The sequence below is a fragment of the Cibotium barometz genome, chromosome 58 (genome assembly GCF_041138505.1).
Source record: "Cibotium barometz isolate CiBa-2024 chromosome 58, ASM4113850v1, whole genome shotgun sequence".
NCBI classification, from domain to species: domain Eukaryota; kingdom Viridiplantae; phylum Streptophyta; class Polypodiopsida; order Cyatheales; family Cibotiaceae; genus Cibotium; species Cibotium barometz.
Genome location: NC_141103.1, coordinates 17,911,707 through 17,936,063, shown reverse-complemented (window position 1 = coordinate 17,936,063; position 24,357 = coordinate 17,911,707). Strand labels below are relative to the sequence as shown.

Below are 24,357 nucleotides of genomic sequence, written 5' to 3'. Positions count from 1 at the left end.
GGATCTGTGGATCTTCAATCACCCTCCACTGTAGGAACCGCCTCCACCTCACGGAGGCTGGGTGTGTTTCTAAAAAATAAAAATAAAAAATTTAGCTTTCATTGTGTCTAAGGTTAAGTGTAATCTCCATAAAAGAGTAATTTGGAGCCTAATGCATACCGTCAAGAGAAATCACATGATCTAGCTAGCGTTTTGAACACACATAAGTCTTTTGATTAAGCTAGCGTTTTGAACACACATAAGTCTTTTGTTAATCAATCTATATTCATAGGCCAACTGTGTTAATTAATCTATATTCACAAGCCACTCATTTGGAGTCAGCGGCTCAGCCAACCAGCTGTTACGTGTGAACAAGACCTTTAATGAGCCTAGCAGACCCACAAGCCTATCCACTACGGACCAAGTATATACTATTATACAACAACAAAATAGCTGTGGAGAAGCCATTTATAAATATTCTCAAGGGAATAAGGATCGGTGTGTTAATATGTAGCTAATGGTCATTAACAAGGGAAAGAGGTCTAAACAACTTTGCAACTACCTAAGGTAAAATTACTTAGATGCCAAATGGCTTTGATTATAATATAGAAATAAGTGGCATTTGCATATCAGGCTTGATAATTGCATGCTGGAAGACAACTCTCTGGTGCCACATACTGCATATTTTCTGGGGGTTTCCAATGCCTCTTTCTCTGGTTGATAAACCAATTGTTTATCTGCTTTTGGCTGAGCCCAGTATCTCTGGCTAGAAATGCTTTCTGGTTCTCCTGAGATTAAATATTACGAAGATCAGTTTAAATTCTTCAAAAAACATGCTAAACAAAACCCGATTAGGATCAGTATTGAATCCTGTTTTCTTCTCTGTGGAGTTGTGCACATGAGAGCACATCCTGCACTTGCTGCAGGAAGCAGGGATCAAAAACCTGCACTAATTGCTGCAGGAAGCAGGGATCAAAAACCTGCGAGCGAGCAGGGATCAAACCTGCGTTACTGCGCTGGGCTTCGACCGCCTTACGAGCTCGACCACACGTCGGCGTGGGACTACACATCTACAAACTTGCTGCTGCAGCAAGCAGGGATCAAGCCTGCGGGGAAGCAGGGATCAAACCTGCGTTACTGCGCTGGGCTTCGACCGCCTTTTACCAACTCGACCAGACGTCGGCGTGGGACTACACATCTACAAACTTGCTGCTGCAGCAAGCAGGGATCAAGCCTGCGGGCAAGCAGGGATCAAACCTGCGTTACTGCTCTGGACTTCAGCCGCCTTACCAACTCGACCACACGGCGGCGTCGTACCCCACATCCACAAACTTGCAGTAGCATGCCTCCCATACAGATAACCACAGCTTCAGTACTTACAGATGGGTAAGGCCACTTGTAGTGCTCACTCCACCAGTTGAGTAGCTTTTGCCGTCCCTCCTTTGGTAGCTTTCCTCTCTTCTTCCTCTTGAGAAACTCATTCTTCAAACTTGAGATCACGTAGCCACCATACTTGCGCAGTAATTTCTCCTTCAGCTGGTTGTCGTCGGCTAGCGCGTCTCCGAGATCATCATGCTCTACCTCACCGCAGCTTCCATCCTCGTCATCTGACGTTCCGATTCTCCCCATCGTCTCCGTGGCTTCAAAAGCATAATTAAACAGAAGAGGATGTAAGTAACCGAAGTATGCCACTTATACCTGATCAGTTTGTGCAAGTGCTTGCATTCATCAGAGACTTCAGTGGCCTGTATGGTTTCTGTCTGCAACGGGCGACTATAATGTCAAAGCAGCTCACTAAAGAGAAAGAAGAGAGTAGAAAGACAGCCGTAAACACCACAAATTACAACGACAAAAGGCAATAATCAGCTAGTAGAGCTTGGAGCCAGTGGTGATGAGAAAACGTAGCTTGGAGGAGAGCCGGTGGTGATGAGAAGGCGTAGCTTGGACAAGAGCTGGAGAGCCGGTGCAATGTTGGGGCTTCTTGTTTTTTTCCAAGCATTGCAGGGAGTTCTTCTGCACACAGTATTGTAACTGCACCTGCTCCTTGTAGCTGGGGGTTCTTGTTTTTTCCCAAGCATGGGAGGGAGTTCTTCACATACATCGGGAAGCGTTACAACTCAGGACACCAAGAGCAAAGCAGTGATCTTACACTCGTGCACCTCGTTATCAAGATCACCAAGAGCAAAGCAGTGATTTTACACTCGTGCACCTCATTATCAAGATGTTTCTCGGTTACTTCTCAGTTCTTAGCCTGTTCATCACAGGCGACGTATCATTGTATGAGCATACATGTGTGTGCGTCGACATACATACAAATCTATCTATATATACATGCTTACAAACCTATAGATACACATACATACCTAATATATATACGTGTGTGTGTATATTCTATCTCTTACACATGCACATAATATATATATGTGTGTGTGTGTGTATTCTCTCTCTTACACATGCACATAATATAATATTAGAAGATATATATGTGTGTATGTGTGTGAGGAGGAATGGGGAGGGGTCAGCACACTCCCACGCATACACGTGTCCATGCGTGTGAGTGTGTATGTGTGTTTGTATGCATGTGTACACGTATCATGTGCTTGTGTCTGTGTGGTGTGTGTGTACATGAACATACATGTGTGTGCGTCGACATACATATAAATCTATTTATATATACATGCTTACATACCTATAGATACACATACATACATAATATATATACATGTGTGTATATATATTCTCTCTCCTATACATGCACATAATATATATATGTGTGTGTTTGTATATTCTCTCTCTTATACATGCATATAATATAATTTGAATCAGACCCGCTATGGTACAATTTGAAGAGATTCACATTGGTGGTGAGAGCTTGCTTATGGTCGTTTGGAGGAGAAGAACATAAGGTGCTTAATCACACAAAATCACCAGAGAGAAAGGCTCACGTATACAAGAAGATTATCTATACAAGATAAAGGAAGATGGATACTCCTTCACGTGGAAAAAGGAGAGGGGGAATTTTTGAAAAGGAGAAAAGAGAAGAGAAGACAAGTGTTAGGGGGTTTCTTTCCCACACACCTAGATGTATTAGGGCTCACAATTAGTTGTCACCCAAACCATTTACTCATTGAATGAGTTTCTTATATATATATATATATACATAATACATTAGAAAGCAAATTGCCCACCCCTCCCCCTCCTCCTCTCACACACACACACACACACACACACACATATCTTCTAATATTATATTATGTGCATGTGTAAGAGTGAGAATATACATACACACACACACACGTATATATATTATGTATGTATGTGTATCTATAGGTATGTAAGTATGTATATATAAATAGATTTATATGTATGTCGACGCACACACAGTATGTTCTCTCTCTCTCTCTCTCTCTCTCACACACACACACCCCACACAAACACAAGCACATGATACGTGCACACACGCATACACACTCGTATGCATGAACACACGTGCATGTGTTGGAGTGTGCCCAGCCCTCCCCCATCTTGCTGACACACACACACACACACACACATACATATCTTGTAATATTATATTATGTGCAAGTGTAAGAGAGAGAATATACATGCACACACATATATATTATGTGCATGTGTCAGAGAGAGAGAATATACATACACAAGTATATATATTATGTATGTATGTGTATCTATAGGTTTGTAAGCATATTTGTAAAACGGTTCAAGCTATTTTTCATACTTAGGAATCAAAAAAAGGGATCAAGATTAGCTAGAAAGCATTTACTTTTCAAAAATTTGATGGCAAGAAAGATACTCACACTTTACTTGCATGACTTAGTGAAGTTAATGACTAACTTTCGAGGAAACATTTATGTGAGAAGGATAAAGTCAAGTACACTAACTCAATAATTTAGTAGAAAGTGCAGCATTATGGTGTAATGTGACTTGCAAAAGCAAAGGTAGAGCCCACTCATGGAAGAAGCAAAAGTTGATTAAAAGTATTTTCTACCACACTAGTTTATAAATCTATAGCTAGACAAGAGTGGGCTATCCTTAGACAATTTGATAAAGAGAATGCGTCTGTATATTGATAGATTTTGGCAAACCTACTACAACTTCAAGCCATTGAAAAAGTGCATACCAGGAGCAAAAAAGAAAGTTTTTCGCTAGTCTGAGACCCACTATAAGAGTGGAGGTCAGCATGTTACATTCTGATTCTCTCAGATCACCCACATCTTTAGCCACCAACTTTGAGAAGAAGAATTCACTTCCAAAGGAATCTATACCACATGAATCTTATATCTTAAAGGGTCCTAGATTTAAACCATACACTAAACCTTTTGAGAGACCCAATATTGATATTGATAGCAATAACAAATCCCAAATAAATATAAAGAATACATATATTACCATAAAAACTAACGAAACATTGTGGAAGACTAATTCGATCAAATGTTCCAGAGGTGTAAAAAGGAAGGCCATTATGCGTTTCATTGTCTATAGAAATTAGAGACTCAAGTGGTTGCTGCAAACATGATTGATGATAAAGAGGACTATGTCCAAGTCAAGAAAGAGGATAGATCAGACAGTGACTCCTACGATTATCCAGGTAAGCCTAAAATTTTAGTTCATGCTCTTTTAAAAATGAAAGAAACTATTAAAGGAAAACAAGTCACTATTTTATATGATGATGGGAGCACCCATGACTTCAATATCAAGAAACTAATGAGAGCTTTCAAGTTAGAGACCCCATCATCACAATTCAAAGTTAAAAGTTCATTTATAAGCACAAGATATAATTGTTTAAGACTAGTAAAGAATCAAGGCCTTACAATCAAACCCTATGAAGAAGAAAGAGACTTTTTAATTGCTCCTTTCCAATGAGTAGATATCATTTTCAGACACTAATACAATCCACAAATTGATTATGATACACGAAATTTGGATCCAAAAGAATGGAAAGTCCCTATGTCTCAACAACCAAATGGAAAGATAACTCAAACCTTTGTTGATCCATACTCAACAGCCAAAAGAATGGAAAATCCCTATGACTCAACAACCAAATGGAAAGATAACTCAAACCATTTTTGAGCCATACTCAAGAAAAGAGAGGTCTAAGGAAAAGAGAAAAGACTACCCTGGTGTTTGTAAGTATAGTCACTACCTCAGAGATAGCACCAACTAGTCCATCTCATAAAAATTCATGTTCCAAAATTTTGAATTGTTTTATTAAATAATTACCTCGTGGCCTACCTAAGTCCAGACCAGAAGATCATAAGATAAAATTTTCTCTTGGAAATTAACTACCTTGCAAGGCACCTTATAGAGTTAATATCAATGAACAAAAAATAATTCAATGACAAATAGAGGAACTTTTGGGAAGAGGGTTGATTAGACCTAGTAGCTCACCTTATGGTGTGCCAATATTTTTGGTCAAAAAGAATCATGACACTTATCATATGTGTATTGACTATAGAGCTCTAAATAAAATTATGATAAAGAATATAGATCCTATTCCCAAACTAGATGACTTATTAGATAAATTAGTAGTTTCTTTCAAGATAGGATAGAATATCTCGACCACAATATTTCCACCAATGGTATAAAGGTAGATCCAAAAAATTGAGAGTATTGTAACTTGGCCCATACCTCGTGCCTTACGATCATTTTTGAGACTGTCTACTATAAAAAGTTTGTCATGAATTTTTCATGTTTTCCCCATCCCTTGATTAAACTCGTAAACAAGACTAAACAATTCCATTGGACTACTCAACATGATAAATATTTTCAAGATTTAAACGATGCTCTTATCCAATAATCATGAGTGTTACAACTAGCTAATTTTACAAGACCATTCTTTGTATTTGTGATCGACACTAGTGGTTATAGAATTGGGACAATACTCATGCAAGACGAAAACCCTACTACATATGAGAGTCAAAAACTAAAACCAACATAAGGCAACTATAGTACTTATGAGAAGGAATTGTCTGTTGCAGTACATCCTCAGGATTTAGAAACATTACCTCATGGTTCCAATTTCCTTATAAAAACTGATCAACAAAGCATCAAACATTCTCTCACAATCCTTGATTTCTGACTGACATATCAAATGGGCATCATTCATCCAAAGCTTTCAGCATATGATCCAAATACTAATTGAGTAAAGAAAATATTGTATCTGACACTCTTATTAGAAGGCCATTGAGATTGAACCCTCTTAACCCATGAATGAAACTTATGAGAATGAGAGTATTCACCATATTTCTACCATTGAGAGTGAACCCTTTGAAGCCATGAAGGAAACTTACAAGCATGACTCGGGTTTCTCTCCATTTTGGACTGACATGCACAGTTAGGATTGGACTCCTAATGATAATTATTCTTATAATTATCTTTATCTCTTATTTGAGAAGAAATTGTGCATAACACAACCATTTAGATAGATGGTCATGAAAGAGATGCACCAACCTCCATACATGGGACATAGAGGTGTTTCATAAACTCTCCAAGTTATGGCAAGAGAATTTTATTAGTTTTCTAAGAAGAAAGGCATTAATCAATTTGTAGAGTTGAATGCATTGTTTGTTAAAATATTAAAAGCTATAAAGGAAAGACTAAAGGATTACTAATGCCTTTACACAATCCTATTAAGTCTTGGGAGCAAATATCCATGAACTTCATTATAGGTTTACCTACTACGACCGGTCATAATGATATGATTTAGACTATAGTCAACCATCTCAATAAACAATACTATTTTGTTCTTTGTAAGAAGACTCTAACACCCTAATAAGCCACAAAACTACTCATCAAGCAAATTTTTGTACATCACGGCTTACCCTGAGTTGTAGTTTCTAATCAAGGCTCAAAATTTTGTTGTCACTTTTGGACCAGTGTGTTTGAAAACTTGGATACTAAGTTTGATTTAATGAAAGCTTTGCATCCAGAAGCTAATGGTTAAATTGAGATAAAAAATAGTATAATTTTTAGATTACTTAGAGCCTATACATCTTCTCAACCAAAGCTTTGGGATAAATACATTTATCTTCTACACTTTGCTTACAACAATGCACCTAATTAAGCAATTGGTTATGCTCCATTTGAGATCATATATGGAAAATACTCTCATTCCATCTTACCAAGTTTCACATAGAATCTAGGTCATTGATGATTTCACAATTGACTTTAACAATATACTTCGTGAGGTACATGATGCAACCAAACATTTTGCAGAAGGAGATTATGCCACTCAAGCAAACAAGAAATGCAAGGATATATCTTTCAAATAAAAATATTTTATACTTTTTTCCTTACTAAAAAAAGATTAAAAAATTACATCTAAAGGGTTGCATCAAAGAACAATACTCGTAGAGTAACAATTAATCTTTTTGTGCCATGTTATTGGGACTTATTTTAGTAAAAGTCCATTTTAGTAAATGCCTCTATAACTAAGAGAGTCTAACCACTATCAAAAAGGATTCTAGTTGAAGACATAAGCATGTGAGTTGGCAAACAAACATTGGTAGGCCCATTGTAACATGCAAATGTCTAGATCGTGTAACGCTCAACAGGACCTTCTTTACACCTTCGTGAAGTGAAAATGAAGCAATCTTTTATACCTACGAGGTACAACAAAAGAAAGTTATATTAAACATCTTCAAAAGACCTAGTGGGTCTATAAAACCAAAAGTGATACAATAGTGTCTATGTAATCTCACCATGGTACAAAACAAAACAAATACTAGAGCTGTCAGTTGAGACTGTCAAATCCGAGCCATATGATACAAAGTGGGACCATCATCATAAAGCCTAAGGAACTAAACCCCCAGTAGGGGAAGGGGGATGTCAAGGATATCGAGCATGGGTTTTAGCCTATAGAAGGCTCTAGAGATCCATCAGGTGTGGAAAGGTGGCTCTGTCCTCTCCAAGATCTCCTCAAGCTGAGGTTGATGGCTATGTTGCTGGAAAGGTCCAGGGAGTTTGGTGCATCGGGCTTGTTGTAGTGTCGTCGCGCCCGGTCTAGAGTCATGCTAGAGTGGGGTCTTGGAAGGGGTTGGGCACTCAAGAATGTGTGGCTCCATGAGGCTGTGGGTATGCCATCCATAGCTTGTGGGGCATCCTCTCGTGGTTGTCAAAAAAACTAAGTAATGGTCGCTTGGGGCTAGGGTGGGTGTCTCCCATGGGGTCTCGACTTCCTAATCAGCGAGTCTTTGTGCCAATGAAGCTCTAGTAGGAAGTCACCCAGGCACTGCTGATCTTGGTAATCCATGATCCTAGATAAGGGTCCAAACCCCTATCTAAAGATATAGTGGAATCTCCCTCTAATCTCAAAATATACGACGCATCTGCATATGAAGTGCTTCTCTGAATCAACCTCCTGCACACAAATAGTGCATGCATATACTCTCCTCACGACGTATCTACATGTCTCTCCATGTCTCTATCCTCAAGCGGTGCGATGAAACTTGTAACTAGCCCACTATAATTCGCAAGTGTCATGTGACATGTATATGTCAAGATATCTAGCCCTCAATGTGAAACCATCCTCTGTAAGCTTCATGAAAGTATCCATGCGGTACTGTGGTTTGTGTAAGAGTGGCTCATATGCTGTGATCCAGGTATCCTCTATGTATAGTCCCAATAAATCATATTTGATCACCCAGTTACTGTCATCGTGAGAGAGCTTGATGAATGGGGAGTGTGGGTGATATTGAAGTGGGGGGAGGTGATCCATCCGGAGTATCTGCCTTGTGAACAAGGTGCATACTTGGCTATACCATGACTCATGCCCATGTGTTGCTAGCTATTGGGAGGACTATAGGGCGAGCCTTGGAAGTCTCCAGGGGGCAATGGAATATTGTGAATGTATGTGATTGTCTGGAAGAGTGACTCTACTACCATGGGTTCTGCACCAAAATCTATTAGCATAATATGACGTGGTATCAATGATTTGGTGTGTATCATATGAGAGAGCATCATGACCTGCGACCTCTCTATCCTCAGCCATTTGGCTGCTATAAGATTAGGTGCCCAGAAGGGTGCTCCATACATCAATGCCAGAGTGACCAAGGTGTCAAATAGTCACATCTTGGTCTTCGGCTCCTAGATGTGGGCCTAGAAGCATTGTATCTCCATGAGAGCAAGATAAGCACACCCTCACATCAATCTAGCCTCTATAGCATGGCTCATCGAGAAGATTGATCTTTCCAAAACTGAGTACAATTCAAACCTTTGAGAGATTTAATGGTAAATTCACATCACCTTCCAGGACTATATAAGGGAGTTTGCTTTTCAATCTAGTTTTGGGTGTATCTTAAGCATACAAATTCCAAAGTTGTCATAGATTGTGAATTTAGAACCGACTTTTCAAGAGATTTCCAATGATGTCACATTAGGGGGTTTTGACAAAATCAAAAAAAGAGTTCACCGTGTCCCCCATTTTTCAATCTTGTAAAATGGGAATTAAGATTTTCCCAAACTCCCTAATATGGTCTTTTCATATTGGTATAAGTCCTTGTATTGGCCCTTAACATGTACTCGTTTCTTACATCTGGTTGTGTATTGGTTAATCCTTTGATCATCTCACTCTCGGATTTGCCTCATGTAGGAGACGCTCACGTTTTGTACGGCATTCCTCGTCATACCTATCGTTTTGGGGTATAGTGTCGATGGGGAGTTTGGGAGTAGATCCTTTGGTGTGGGTGGGAAAGTGGCTATGGAAGAGATGTGTAAGATTATGGTGAGCTGAGAGGTGATGTCGGTAGAGATATGTAAGATTATGGTGAGCTGAGAGGTGATGTCGGTAGAGATGGTCGGAGTAAGTGGACTCCCCATCATGGTGGAAGTGAATGTGGGTGTAGTGGGAGATGGGCGGCGGTGGTGAGGATGATCAGGAAAAGATGAGGTTTAAGGAGAGAGAGAGGCATGGTGAACTCTAAGTGGGCGGATGGGAATGGTGAAGGTATGTATGGATGTGGCTAAAGCCGGAGATCCCATCAATTAATCCACTATACTCAAGCCATCACCATGTGGAAATCATGTGAGAGCTCTAAAAGAAGGCCAACGGGACACATCATGTTGAAGATGGCTAAGCCATGTGTGGTCCCCAACATGCGAAACTCTCTTCTTGATGCTGTAATGTCCCCTCTTTCTTGTGATGCTCCTTGAATGCCAATATCCTCCAAGCCTATCTCCTCCATGGTTAACGCCTCCTTGTTATATACATATGCTTGCCTGCTCAAAGTCCTCGCATTGAAGTCCCCTAAAAGGAGAACTTCACCCAATTGTGAGAACTCAATGATGTCTACATGGAGGGGATAAAACTGCATGAAGAGAGAGAGAGAGAGAGAGAGAGAGAGAGAGAGAAGCAAACACAACACCAGCTTAGGTCCCAATCTACCCATCAAAGAGCCCCCCCTACAAGCACTAGCATTTTCTTATATAACTTTGGAGAATTGTTACAATATAAAGAACTTACTAAGACTTAACTAATGGACATTGCCAAATGTAAGAATGTTGTAGACCATACCTTTGTTGAACCTCTAAGCGGGGTATTATTAAGGTAACTTGGAAGCCACTTCGGATAGCCTTATGCACACCCAGATCTGCTGAGGGAGATGCACTACTAAAGGCTAACTGCTAAAGCAAACATTAGGGCTGCCTTTGGACTGAAAAAGTAGGTGCTTTGCTGTGAATTATGCTTGCAAAAACCAAAGTCTTCAAGCACACATATCTACATTGTGTCCTCTAAGGTAATACTAATTTTATGACATGGATTTATGTAATAGAGGAGGGGCTGCTTATATACGCTATAGAGGTGCTATGGTCAATGATAGCATGCTGCTATGGGCCTACTTTAAATACCACAACATGATGCTATGAGCATTAAATGCTGCAAAAAAGCCATGTTTAGCAATAATTCTATCCAACTAGCATTTAATGCTGGGAGCCGACTAGCATTTAATGCTGGCCAACTGTTGGAATATATATCGTCTCCAAAGAGTCTACATGTACCTTTTCATTCTTATACTGGTCATTTTCATGAGGCCCTACATCGGCATATTTAGCAAATATTATTTAGGTTTTTTCTACCTTTTTTTAGGCTTTTTATAGCATATTTTAATACATGATAGTTGTCGGCTTGCTACAGCTAGCCGACCAGCTCATATGAGGGATATATAACGTACCACACCATTCCCCTCATTTTTCATCTCATTCTTGCATATCTACTAGAGGTCATTGGCTATAGAGACAGTCTCTTATGCTTGTAAGTACCTACAGGCTTCCCTCTTGCCCATTTTCAGCAATACTCAACTGTTTCCATCCTTCTACAGTTTGTGCTTGGGCCTACAACCTCTGATTGATATTTCTTTCATGGTGTTAGACCCAAACCCTGATCTGTAAGTATGAAATTGCTGTGTTTTTCTGATTGAAACAGAGGCTTCATCAATTCAAAGCATTTTCTACATCTGTACTGTTGGACTACTGCGTTTTTTCTGTTGAAGGCTGAAGCTCTCTTCTAGGTGTTCAGGACAATGTTCCTGAGATATTTTCTTTCTCTATTTCTTTTTTCCCACCCTTCCTCCCTTTCTTCTCTCTCTCTCCTCTTGTTGAGCATAGCTTGAGAGGAGGCTATTTGCTGTTTTTTACAACCCTCTTTCTTCACAAAAGGTTTCTTGTCAAAGGACATGGCTTCGGGATATTTCTCTACTGCTACTCCTTCTCCCATTGACATTCTAGATCCTTCATTGCCTGGATCCCCTACTTCCGCTCCCCAAGTGGTTCCTCTTCCCAATATTTTTTCTCTAAGTTTTTCTCATTGAGGTCTCGCTCCCATCCCTACCCATATACCATCCTAAAATCCTCCCCAAGTTAGTGACTCCATAAAGTTTATAGCAACGAACTATCATACTTGGTCTTTTTACACTCAGTTATTGCTGGAAGGAGCCGGTGTGTGGATGGCTATCTCCCCACCTCCCTTGGTGGACCCTGCTTTAAGAATCACATTGGATGTTCAGACTCGTCTTATCATCATCCATTGCATGACTCCATCTATACAGGCGCAATTTGTCTCTACTCGGAGTAATGCTCATGAGATGTGGACGGAGATCCATAGGAGCTATGGGAGAGGTCCTATGGGAGTGTTTTGACAATGAAGATTTCCAAATTGGAGTCAGATCTAGAGAAAATTACAATCATTGAGTTAGATAATTTGATTGAGAAGATTGGTGAGTTCACCCATATCAAGCTGCACAGGAGGACCATCGACAATCCCATCCATAAACTTCTTGGTAAATTGCCTGCTTCCTCTGATTCTTTTAAGGATAAAATTTATTTCCGTGCTCCTCTAACCCCCTTTTGAGGAAGTCAAGAGTTATCTCCAAATCTCAAAGACGAGCTTGACAAACTCACCTAGAAAGGTTCCCCTATGCTCAACTACTCCAAAAAAATGATCATATTAGCTCAACATTTAGGAAAATCCAAGGAGGAGAAGCTGAAGTAGTTCATTCATAAATTGTATCCAAGCATTCAATTCCCCATTCAAAACTTCAAACCCTAGAGTTATGATAGGGCTTGTCCATTGCACAAAACCACGAGATGATGCTGAACGGAGGCAAGCCCAAAACCGCTCCAATCACCACCAAACCTTAGTAGAAGAAAATGTAGACCATCCAACAAAACTAAGTGTCTACCCAACAGTTAGGTAAGGGGGCACCCAACAACAACGACCAAAAGAAGAAGGTCAAGAATAGCTCTTCTACTAGGAAGGAGCGACAACATGGACCCAAGAAGACACCTGAAGAGAAGCTCAAGGAGAGCCTTACGGAAGGATTCCTACAGCGAGATGAGAAGGAGTAGTACTAGAGAGAAAAATAAGTAAAGGAGAGACGTAAACTTCGAAGAGGGAGATTGAGTATACTTAAAGGATCATGAAGCAAAGACTCAAGTAAGTGGGCAAGTAGTGTCCAAAGTTAGGTGATGTTGCCATGCAACTCAGATTGCCAGACAGTTGGAGGATGCACAACGTCTTCCATGTCTCTTAGTTAAAGTCTTATATCAAACCTCCATTGAAAAATTTCCCAGAAGAGTAGAAACCAAAAATGGTTCATGAAGCAGAAGTGATAGAGCTCGAGTAGATTCTTCTACATCGTGAAAGCATGGTTCTCGATAACGACTTTGCCAATTTTGTACCAAGTTCAAATATCGATGGACTGATGAAGCCGTTGACTAGATGAATAATTCTTCCTTACATAACTACATTTATTAGTTGACTGCCTTGAAGCCATGGACCTACCACCAAGCTAAGCAATCGAGAATGTCACATGCACCGATGTACTATGGCACACAATAACACATTAACTCATCAATAGTGCAAGAAACATGTACAGAACTAGTACCTTGATGGGATATGCCATGACCCTTTTGTGAGCCCCGAGCTGACACATGTCAAAAACGAGCTATGTAGGTCAATCTCCCAGCCATAGAGATATGTCACCTCAATGTCAGGTCAGTTTTCTTAACCACTTTACAGAATTCACCAGGTAGTCCTCATATAAATGCATGTAGATGTCAACCTTAGGAGTAGAAAGAATCAAAGCCATGCTAGTTGCATTCATGTAGTAGGGGCCAGCCCAAAGGCCAACCCCTGAAGGCCATCCCCAAGGCGCCTTGCAAGGGGTATAAACACCCTTAGCCTTCATCTAGGCCTAGTCGGCCTCGGCAACCATCAAAGTGGCCTGGGCGCAATAGTGGGCCAGGGCTAACAAGAGTTCACCAACAACCAAACAAGCCCAAGATCCAAACACAACATTTAATGCTAATTAGCTCAGTTGTGGGAGATTTAATTCAAGGCAACAACAAGTATACCAGCCAACTAACACCTTTAGGTCATATAAAAGAGCAAGCCATCCAAAGTCCATAAATCATCAAATAAAGATCAAAATTCTCAATAGCAATCAAGCATGTGCGCTTAGGTAACCAACCCAAGATCCAAATACAACATTTAATGCTAATTAGCTCAGTTGTGGGAGATTTAATTCAAGGCAACAACAAGTAAACCAGCCAACTAACACCTTTAGGTCATATAAAAGAGCAAGCCATCCAAAGTCCATAAATCATCAAATAAAGATCAAAATTCTTAATAGCAATCAAGCATGTGCGCTTAGGTAACCAACCTTTGCATACTTTCAGAATTCTTTGTGCTTTCAAGTCAAGGAATCTGAAGCTCAGCCTCTTCTTAGAGTTTTTAGCACACCAACCCTCATTCTTGGGCCATTGTATTCTCTTCAAAGATAGCTTCACATTTGCCTATAGCTTATGCACAGTTCTACCCGGCATTTGGTTGCATTTGGTGGTCAGTCAAGCATGTGTGCTTAGGCAACCAGCCTTTGAATACTTTCAACATTCTTTGTACTTTCAAGTTAAGGTATCCGAAGCTCAGTCTCTTCTTAGAGTTTTTAGCACACCAACCCTCATTCTTGGGCCGGTGTATTCTCTTCAAAGATAGCTTCACATTTGCCTATAGATTATGCGCAGCTCTACCCGGAATTTGGTTGCATTTGGTGGTAAGTTAGTTAGTTGGTCCATTTAGTCTTGTGGACACAGTTCAACTTGTATTCATTTATCCAAAAGAAATAAAGCAAATACTCTTACTCGACTACATCTTTGAGTTCATGTATCCTATTTAAAGGATTGCCAAAGACTCACTAAAGTCAAGTTTAAAGAAGGTCTCATTGTTTCACATGGTCCTAGCCTAGTGTATGCTACAGAAATTCTCGAACACGCTTTGTATATGCATCCACAACTTAATTACAAGACACTACTGTGCAACTCACTATCTCAGCTAACTACAAAGAGATGGCATTTTCTGAGCTATTCCATAAGCATAGATGAGAGCTTTCATCTACCCTTCAATATCTCTCATATAGTTATCATCAAGTACTACTGGGCATAGAGATTCAAAGAGGGTAACTATATAGCATTCGTGTTTGAAGATGGAGTAGATGTAGTGTCAACGGTGGCTACAACAGAGGAGGATGCTTTGGAGGCTTTATATGCATGTAACTTACCATGGGCTACTTGATGTGAGAGAAAAAACAATGATTCTCTATTTGGTACCACTTTTGCTCCTCTGGCAAGAGATAACCTCCAATACTTGCCTCCATGTTCTTTTCCTCACCCATATTTTTAGGCTTAGCCTTTGTGGGCTTGTTGGTGCCTCATGTGCTCTGTCACTTATTTTTCATCTTTACTATTCTAAGTACCCTTACCTAGCATGGATGAGAACTACTACTAATGATGGGGTTTGAGACTAGTCTGAACCTACTTAGGCTCACCTTCATTCAACATCATCCCTTGATTTTGTGCTAGATTCAAAGCTCGGTCATAAGAATAAGGCCCAAAATTGCAAACGAGAAACCTAATGTTTGCATCTAGTCCACTGAGAAACTGTTTCAGCTTCCTTCCATCTTCTCCAACTCATGTGTGCTATGGTCATGAATTTATTAGAATAAGTAAACAAGCAAACTATTATGGGAGACTTTGTAAAACTCATCCTCCAAATTGGCCATGTACAAAAGCCTCCCATATGTAGACCTAACAAATGTTGTCACAAAGGAATAGCTTCTCCCATGAGGTGTGGAGCCACCAAATGGACTTTGTCTTGGATATAAAACCTTAGCTAAAGGAAAATATGCAACAAATTATATGAGTAAATTGTGTAATTGCAAAATGGTCACACTTACCATTATACTTACTGCTGTTTGATTGACGTTGCATGATGGTGGCTGATGGAGCAGATAAGGTGCTAGGACCACATTCTGTTTTGGGAATCATTGCCATAATACTAGCCTAAAAGGTTTCTAGAAGTTGCTAATGTTGGATTCGCATGGGAATTCACATGGCTTCCCAATCTAGATTATATTCGTGTTCTACCACCATGCATTCTGCTTGGCACCAATCTTCAACCTCCCTGCATTTGGTTTCCTCTTTCTATCACACCTCATCATGTTCCAATCTTCTTTGTTACTCCATGAGAAGAAGCATATGCTGAAAATTTTGGCAACCTTACTCCATAATATGATTTTAGGTTTTTCTTTTGGTTACTCTTTACGCTACTATTCTTTTCTTTTTTTTGCTTCTTATAGCTATAGGGAGAGTGACCTAATTTGTTCCATTAGTATCTTTGCAGACACTTTCTTCTACAATTGTACATTTGTTGACACTTTCTTCTACACATATGCCTTCTTGGTAACTTCTTTCTTCCTCTCTTGATGTGGTGCATGGCTGAGTGGTTTTCCCTAACCTCACTTTGACCATTCACTGTTTTTCTCACTTAGGTAGTGAAGCTGGGTCACAACCAGAAGCTCTGATACCAATGTAATAGCTAGATCGTGTACACACATCAAGATCTTTATGAAGGGAGTATGAAGAAATCTTTCATACACAAGAGGTAGAGAGAGAGAGAGAGAGAGAGAGAGAGAGAGAGAGAGGAGGAGGAGGAGGAGGAGGAGGAGGAGGAGGAGGAGGAGGAGAAGAAGAAGAAGAAGAAGAAGAAGAAGAGACAACACCATATTGGGTCACAATTCACCCACTAAAGGAACCCCTGCAAGGAGTATTTACTTATATTACTTTGGACAATACACATCATATTGATACTTTACTGACGAAGGCTACCAGACGTCTATTGAAAATTCAATAGTATTAGGCCAACTTTGAAGCCACTATGTAACTATGTTTCTTTTTCAACCCTCATGTGGCTACCATCATGTATGGATAACTTCTTGGATATAAGATGAAATTTTTCATCTTCTTTATGTATCTATGTTTTTATTCAAGCCTTATGTGGCTAAGATCATGTATGGACAAATTTTTGGATATAAAATGTAATTTCTCACCTTCTTTAATCAATATTTAAAGTGTGTTCACATATCTTTTTGTGCATATCTATCTTTAATTTTAGTTTTTATGTTGATATCTTTGATGATCTTGATTTGTCTATGTATAAGTAAGCAAAAACTTAAACCAGAGAGCTGCCTGTGCAGAAAATGCAACTATACATTTGCACAAATAGCTCTCTTTAAAAAAAAATCAAATTCCAAAGCGCGTGTATATGCACGTCTATAAGTGTATCTATATTGATATAGACACGCATATAGACGCCTGTCGATAGACGTGATTTTGGGCACGCTTATAAACACATCCGTAACATTTTAAACCACGTTATCAAAATGTGCCTATAAATGCACCTACCGTCGCTTTTCCTTGTAGTTCGAATGATGAATGTAGAAGGTAACTAACTCTATACTACTAACCTTGTCCAAGCTTGGAGAACAAGGGATACAGATGCCCTGTATGCCACCATCACTAGCATGGAAGGTAGTATAGTATGTTCATCACGATGCATATAATCTATAATTATAAAAGCATCGACTTTGTTAAAGAGTCAATGCAATAACTTGAATCCCTCAATTATCAACAATCTCAAAATTCAACTTCAATGGGACTTGAAGAGCAATGAATGTGAAGTACTGGAGGTGTTTCTCATCAAAATTTAATCTCTCCATGGCCAAACAGTTGCAATTGGCATCAGTGTTCTCTCCCAAGATCTTACTTGTTTCTATCTATGTGTATTGCTACCTAAATATGATAGTTTTGTTACATCTTTGAATGCTCATGTTCAACGAAATCCTCACTTTTCAAAGATTCCAACCCATTACTCTTTAGGATGAAAAGATATTTAACAATGTGTCAAATCTAATCCAAGTCATCGCTAACTAATATGGCCTCCTAGGCCACCATCCCATGCAGATATGGAGTTGCCAAGTAATTGGGTGCCATGGAAACTTCTCATAATGAGGGCCAAACAAACATGAGCTAGCCCCTAGGATGGAGCATTGATATCCACCCTCGTATGGATAGAGATATGACAAATTACCTTAGCATTAAGGCTTTGATGCATGTAGGAGATCGATGTAAGCATCTTAGAGTTCTCTATGAATCTAAGAGCTATGAATGCATACATAGATGTTTTCAAATACTTGCATAGTTGTATACAAAGATCTATCTTAGTGTATCCATAAGAGCTCTTTGTGCATTCATAAAGCTCTTAATACATGCAAGGATATTGAAAGAATGTGCACAAGCAGAAGCAATGAACATGAGAGAGAAAGATTGCAAGCAAGAACTGAGCTTTATTAGCTTGAGGTTACAGAGTATAAGAGCCAACAAATAGGGCAAGAAATGATATGTTGAATGAATAAAGGGAGCACCTCTTATATACTTGTACATGAAGTAGTCGGCTGTAGGAAAACAGGCCGACAGCTCCACAACAGCATAAAAGAAAGATGCAATATTTTAACACCCCCTCTACATCTTGAAGTGTGCAAAAAAGTCAGAAGAAAACTGATGACGAAGGTGCGAGCATGGACACCTCAACATGGCCAGTACTGAGTACACCTTGAAAAATGCACAAGTCACCTTGTGGTCTTCAGAGAACATAATGCCACTATAGAGAGCAAAAGAAAATCTGCTTGGCTCCAAACTCAAAGTAGAACTGTGAACACATCACATCCAATAACCTTGAACAAATGAACATGGAACACATCCTATTCATAATCTCTGCTAACCAATAGTTCTTGAACTCATCAAACCATGAAGAAAACTTAGTTGATCCTGAAACTTATCCAGACCATCAAGTGAAATTATACTTGGAACTCCGACACACATGTCCCATGCTCCAGATTTAATATAAGAGAGCTTTTGAAAGCCTCCTCTCCCACCCACAAACCGTTTCTGGAAGACAGCACGCAGGGGATGCCCTTAGGATCAGAGAAGGACACGAGTCATATTCTCTCCAGACTGTAAGGCCTTGGGAGAGCTGGGGTTGTCACTAGACGAGTCTGTGTTAGTGTCATGTGACTTGTCTTTGCCCTTCTTGGAAGACTTGCCCTTGTCCTTGGCTTTGCCTTTGTCCTTTGACTCTGACAATCCTTTGACAGGTGGCCTTTCTTCCCACACTTGTAACATCGACTCCAAACTTTCTTCTCAACTGTCCAGAGTGCCTGATCAGGTTCAATAGACGATGAAACTTTCAATTTCCCCCGAGAAACTAGGATGGATTCCTCTTCCAAGAGGATAGTACATAAATATTCAAACTCGAGGAAATGTGTTGTGATCTGAACCCGCAAAGCTCGGGAAACCATGTCATAATCTGCAGGAAGCCTGATGAGGAGGAGAGCACCTAACTGAGAAGAGGTCAGGGCAATACCCATTGCCACTAATTGGTCATGAATTACCTTAACCTTCATCACAAATGACTACATGGAAGTCCCTGCTGTAAACTCCAGAGAAAAGAGCTGACCCAATAGGTTGACAAACCGCATTGTAGAGTCCCGTGCATATAGGTCTGTCAGCTTTCTCCAAACAAAAGCAACACAATCCAATGTTTCACGACGGGGGAAACCTCCGATGAGATGGCTCGTACAAGTGCAGAGTGAGCTTTTGAGTCTTGATTCTCCCAAGCTGAAAGTTTGGTGAGAAAGGCATCCTCCTGGTCCTGAGTCCACTTCCTAGAGCTAGTAGGGCGCTCGAGCTTTTGTTCATGGCCCTGAACAATCTCCCACAGACCCTTGTGTGTAAACCAGAACTTCATCTGTAGCTTCCAGTGATCATAGTTTGTACCACTGAGCTTGTCCTCCTTGTTCGTGCAGGGGGGGACCCATGTCTACCTCAAAGAAGCTATGTCTCAAACCACCTCTGTAGCTAAGCAATCCACGTGCTCTCTCAAGCACCTTTCCACAAGATCCAACTAGGGACTAATAGCCCTCTCTGAAGATGCAAGCTGGACAGCGGCAAAAGAAACCCAAAAAACACACCACCGGAAACCTCCTACTGGAAGAGGGAGGGGATCTTGGAGGGAGAAGAGCTGATGTGCCACTTGTCTGATGCACTTGCTGAATCTACAACTAGACCTCCTCCACTTGCCTCTGTAGAAGAAAACGTAACCTAGGGGCTTGTAGAGAAAAAACGCAACTAAGAGAGAGAAACGCAGCCACTGTTTTGAATGATCTAGAGCCTGGAGAATCTAGGGAAGCACAAAACGTAGAGGAACAGATTGTGCAACAGCCAGAGCCTAGGCGAATGATACCATGAAAGAATGTGCACAAGCGGAAGCCATGAATATGAGAGAGAGAGAAAGATTGCAAGCAAGAACCGAGCTTTATTGGCTTGAGGTTACAAAGTACAAGAGCCAGCAAATAGGACAAGAAATGATATGTTGAATGAATAAAGGGAGCACCTCTTATATACTTTTACATGAAGTTGTCGGCTGTAGGAAAACAGGCCGACAGCTCCACGACAGCATAAAAGAAAGATGCAATATTTTAACGAATATCCTATGCAATCTCACAGTAAGATCTCTATAATATGGTAGTTATTAAGTCTAAATGTAGAAAGTATTCCCAATATAATAGTGTCTCCAAATTTCTTATATGCATGTTTCGAGCTAACCTTTCTTTTATGGTGTAGGATAATCATGAGGATGAGGAAGCAAGTTATCATCTTGATGAGGATGAAGATAACAATTATGACAATGACAACAACAATGATGGTAAATAAGCATGCATATTTATGTTGATGGATTTTTTCCTTTGTCCTTGTAATCAAAACATTTGTAGTTTCACTTTGTTGATGATTATCTCCCTAGGTACTTGTTCTTTGATAATATAATCAATACTTTTTTGTAACGCGAGTAATGGATTTTTTCATGCTTTATATAGCATGGTGTGTACCTTTGAAACTATATATAAATATATTTATGAAAACAATTTTGTACAATACAAATCAAGATATTTGTAGCATTTTATATGTGTTGAATTTCTTTGTTATTAAATAACAAAAATTGGGATAAACTACGAGACTCCCCAATCGCCCTAGTTTTTTAACAATGCAAATAGAGCAATTTTTAGTATTTGTTTGTAATAATTTGTCTTATTAAATAACTAAAATTGGGAGCCTATTTTTTTTCTCCTATTGTAGGGACTCCCCAACAAATAAAGCAACATGCTACGGTACATTCCAAACAAAATATTTGAGGACTTCTTGCTGCTATTTTCAATGATGTGTTCATTGATCAACAACACACCTATAGCAACAAACATAGCAACAAATCTTTTGAACATACTACAACCTATTGCTATTTCTTGGTTCTAACGTTATAGAACACGGACAAGACTTGCATTTAGTGGTACGACTAGTTATATAATAATATTGATCGTCTGACCCATGTTTTCTATTAGAAGAACAAATCTAAGAATGGCCTTCAAAATTTTTTCTTTCCACTATGTTATCTGGACAGACTCAAGGAAAACTTAAATTTTTAAGCCTAGTCATTGAATTAGTTATATATTTGCAAAAATAAAGAGGAAAAATGGTGGGATTTTTATAATCTTTATCGATTTCAAATTGTCCTTTCCCAAAACTTTCTTAACTTCATCACAAGTTTACCTTTTCTTAGTGTAAAGACTGTATATATAACTTGTTAACATATTATTATCAAATTTATTATGTCAATTCCTTGCAAAGCCCAATGTAACCATAGGCATGGTGGCAACTTGTTCACTAAATATTAACATTAGATTCATATTTCACTTGGGATCATAGTGTCAAAACACAAATGCGAAACTCATGAGTAAATTTCGATGTGCCTTGTTTATTAACTCAAGATAAAGCATGACAAGCCTTTTAGACAAAAGATCTAGGGTTGTCTCGCCATACATTATCCCAACTGAATCTCAATCTCTCTCTTCCTCTTTCTCTCTCTCCCACACACACACACACACACAACTCAAGCAACTGGCAAAGGGAGCAAAGTTAGAGAAGATGCACGGAGCACACACAGCATATGGATTCTTCGATCCTTCACAACCGAAGGATTATCATTTCAGAGTTCACATTCCAATATCGACTCTCTCTCTCTCTCTCTCTCTCTCTCTATATATATATATATATATATATATATATATGTATGTATGTATGTATGTATGTATATGTGTGCAGGATTATCGTTTAGGAGTTCACATTCCAATATCGACTCTCTTCCTGTTTCTATCTATCTACATATATATATATAGATAGATAGATAGTTAGATATACATACACAGGTACCTAATTGATTTTACTATAGTTTTTTAAAAAACTTTATGGCTTTTGTTGGACTCTCGGTCCAGAACTAGTTATATAGTTATATATATATATATATATATATATATATATATATATATATATATTTCTCTAACACGCACTCCTAAGAACACCCACATGCCCGCACCTGTTTCAAAAGGTGTCGTCGTGTCTTTGTTAAGTGCATTGAGTTGTATTTCCATCCGTTTTAGGAAATCTTTGGCTTCGTTGAATGATTCTGTCAACTCGTCATGGTATTTTTGAAGCGTATCACAATATGCATGCTGCAATTTAGAGCGTGGTATTGTCAATGTTTGGAAAAAAAAAACCTTTTGGCTGTTCCAAAGCAGCAGCAAGACATCATGAAAAGCTCATACCATGAACTCATCAAGTTCTGGGTCTACGCTAATAGCAGTTGGTGTTGCCGATTGAAATCTCTGATACTCTTTACAGACCTCATCGAGACCTATTACCGCCTCCGGGGGAGCTCCAATCTAAGGAGCATCCGGTCAAGATATTGTTAGTTTTATATAGGCGTACACAGTTGTTCGTGAAACCTTCAAAATTCTAAGAGTGCCGGTGGAGAACAAAATAAAGAATTACCTTGCAGCAGTTTGCATGAGATAGTACGAGTTGAGAGAAGTAAGGGTGCGCGATAATCTTTGCTTTTTGGCTTTCCAGGTCCGATGCACATACACTTGCATAATGTGAAGCAGATGCAACTGGATTGGCTACCATGGATGAAGATTCTCGCTGGTCGCTTTTTTGCCAATTGGAGTGTGCATCCATTTTCAATGTTTTCTCCTGGTTGCTTGCAGACACTACCACCTGATCGATATGGCTATAGAAGTGACCTCTGGATAAATAAAGATTTTGATCATGAGGCTGCACATGGGTGTAGATGTGTGGAGCTTGCAGATGGGCATCAATATTAGGTTCAGAGAGGGCATTCTTAGGGTAAGGTTGTGAGGTAATTGCGTGGTTCATGTAGTAGGTGCGGACTTGTCTGTCAAGAGCAGGACCCTGTGTCGTGGAGGCCAAGAGATGCTGCTCGTTTCCTTGAACTTGCTCCTTTACAAATGCCATCATGGAGGCCGCCTCTCCCTCATAATCCATCGCACCGCGAATCGTTGCACCAGGCTTCACATCAAATCTCAAATAGCTGTTGTAGTCCTGCCTGTCGCACAAAAATGGGCCTGTTCCTGGTTGAACTGACAGTAATATTGTGGAAAGATTGTACAGTAATACTCTAACCCAAGCTTCTGCAAAGCGCAAGCAAGATATAGGTTTCAAAGAGACGATCGTTTAACCTTTAAGCCCTACAGGTTACAATGAAAGTTTGGTGTTAATAAAAGAAGGAGAACTCTCGTTGTCGATCATTCTTACCAGCAGATTCACGTGCTTTGAGGCCTTGTTAGGGCTCAAAAATCAGCACAGAAGGCACCAAAGAATATCAAAAGTGAAGCTGCAAACAACTATCAGATTAAGAGAGTTATAAAAGGGTTAACAAAAAACACAGGAATAAGTGAATTGATTAGCTATGGAAGAACATCTATATCCATGGAGAGTTCGCAGAGTACTGGTGATGTCGCTTATGGAGGGAAAGCGTGTCGCTGAGCGATGAAAGAAGCCGATGTTTGAGGGCTTGAAGCTAGTCAAGCGGTCCGGATCACGTGTTGGAAGCCCTAGATCTTGGATAGAACGAAAAGCGAGCAGGCACCTTTCCAGTTTAGGAAGGGTAGATGAACAGAAAAACGCTGGAAGCGAAGGAATTAGTAGGAACGATTGGCGGCAAGGTCCTTACGGAGGGGCAGGTGGGGAAGTAGAAAAACAAGCAAGCGCCCAGCAGCAGAGTGCAGGTTTTAAAGGCGTGGTCCTGCAGCTTGCACTGCTGTGGCGTTGTTCTTCTTCTTCTTCTCAAGGTCCGGCCTCGAGCAGTCCATATTTCGGGGATTGGAAGCTCAAGCACGGCCAGTGGCCGGTGGCAACAGCGCGAAGGGAGAAAATACACAAAACAGTAATACTAGGTTTGACTGGAGCGATGAAAACGAGAAACTTACCACCCAACCAGCTGCGCCCGATGCTCATTACTACGATTGGATGGACCATGGGGGCATAGCCTGCAGGGCAGCAGACTCCAGAGGCCCGGGCGGCGTGGGATATCTTGTGGAGCTGGCATTCCCGAGAGTCACAGTC

The 24,357-nt window shown here is 39.9% G+C and overlaps 1 protein-coding gene across 6 annotated transcripts; it reads right to left on the bottom strand.

Moving 5' to 3' along the window:
* Window positions 1-251: 251 nt before the first annotated feature.
* Window positions 252-24,357, bottom strand: LOC147605980 (homeobox protein knotted-1-like 1). 6 transcript variants are annotated; one of them, XM_086792773.1, is made up of 7 exons: window positions 24,222-24,357; window positions 23,548-23,626; window positions 22,765-23,338; window positions 22,539-22,655; window positions 22,310-22,445; window positions 1,360-1,619; window positions 252-767 (listed from the first exon to the last, which is right to left on the bottom strand). In XM_086792773.1, the coding sequence occupies exons 3-7, from the start codon at window positions 23,275-23,277 to the stop codon at window positions 609-611; spliced, it is 1,185 nt and encodes a 394-aa protein (XP_086648899.1). In that variant the 5' UTR covers window positions 23,278-23,338; window positions 23,548-23,626; window positions 24,222-24,357; the 3' UTR covers window positions 252-608. The 6 variants fall into 6 exon arrangements, with proteins under 6 accessions (XP_086648899.1, XP_086648896.1, XP_086648895.1 ...); XM_086792770.1 differs by having other exon boundaries at window positions 22,765-23,423; window positions 24,222-24,355; XM_086792769.1 differs by lacking the exon at window positions 24,222-24,357 and adding an exon at window positions 23,742-24,166 and having other exon boundaries at window positions 22,765-23,423; window positions 23,548-23,636.

Bases quoted from the DNA above. Each gene is read 5' to 3' on its own strand.
- LOC147605980 (XM_086792773.1), bottom strand. From the start codon at position 23,277: ATGGATTATGAGGGAGAGGCGGCCTCCATGATGGCATTTGTAAAGGAG. The intron at 22,446-22,538 runs GTATGAGCTTTT...TCTAAATTGCAG, and splicing joins CAGAACTTGATGAGTTCATG to CATGCATATTGTGATACGCT. The intron at 768-1,359 runs GTAAGTACTGAA...ATTTAATCTCAG, and splicing joins ACAAGTGGCCTTACCCATCT to GAGAACCAGAAAGCATTTCT.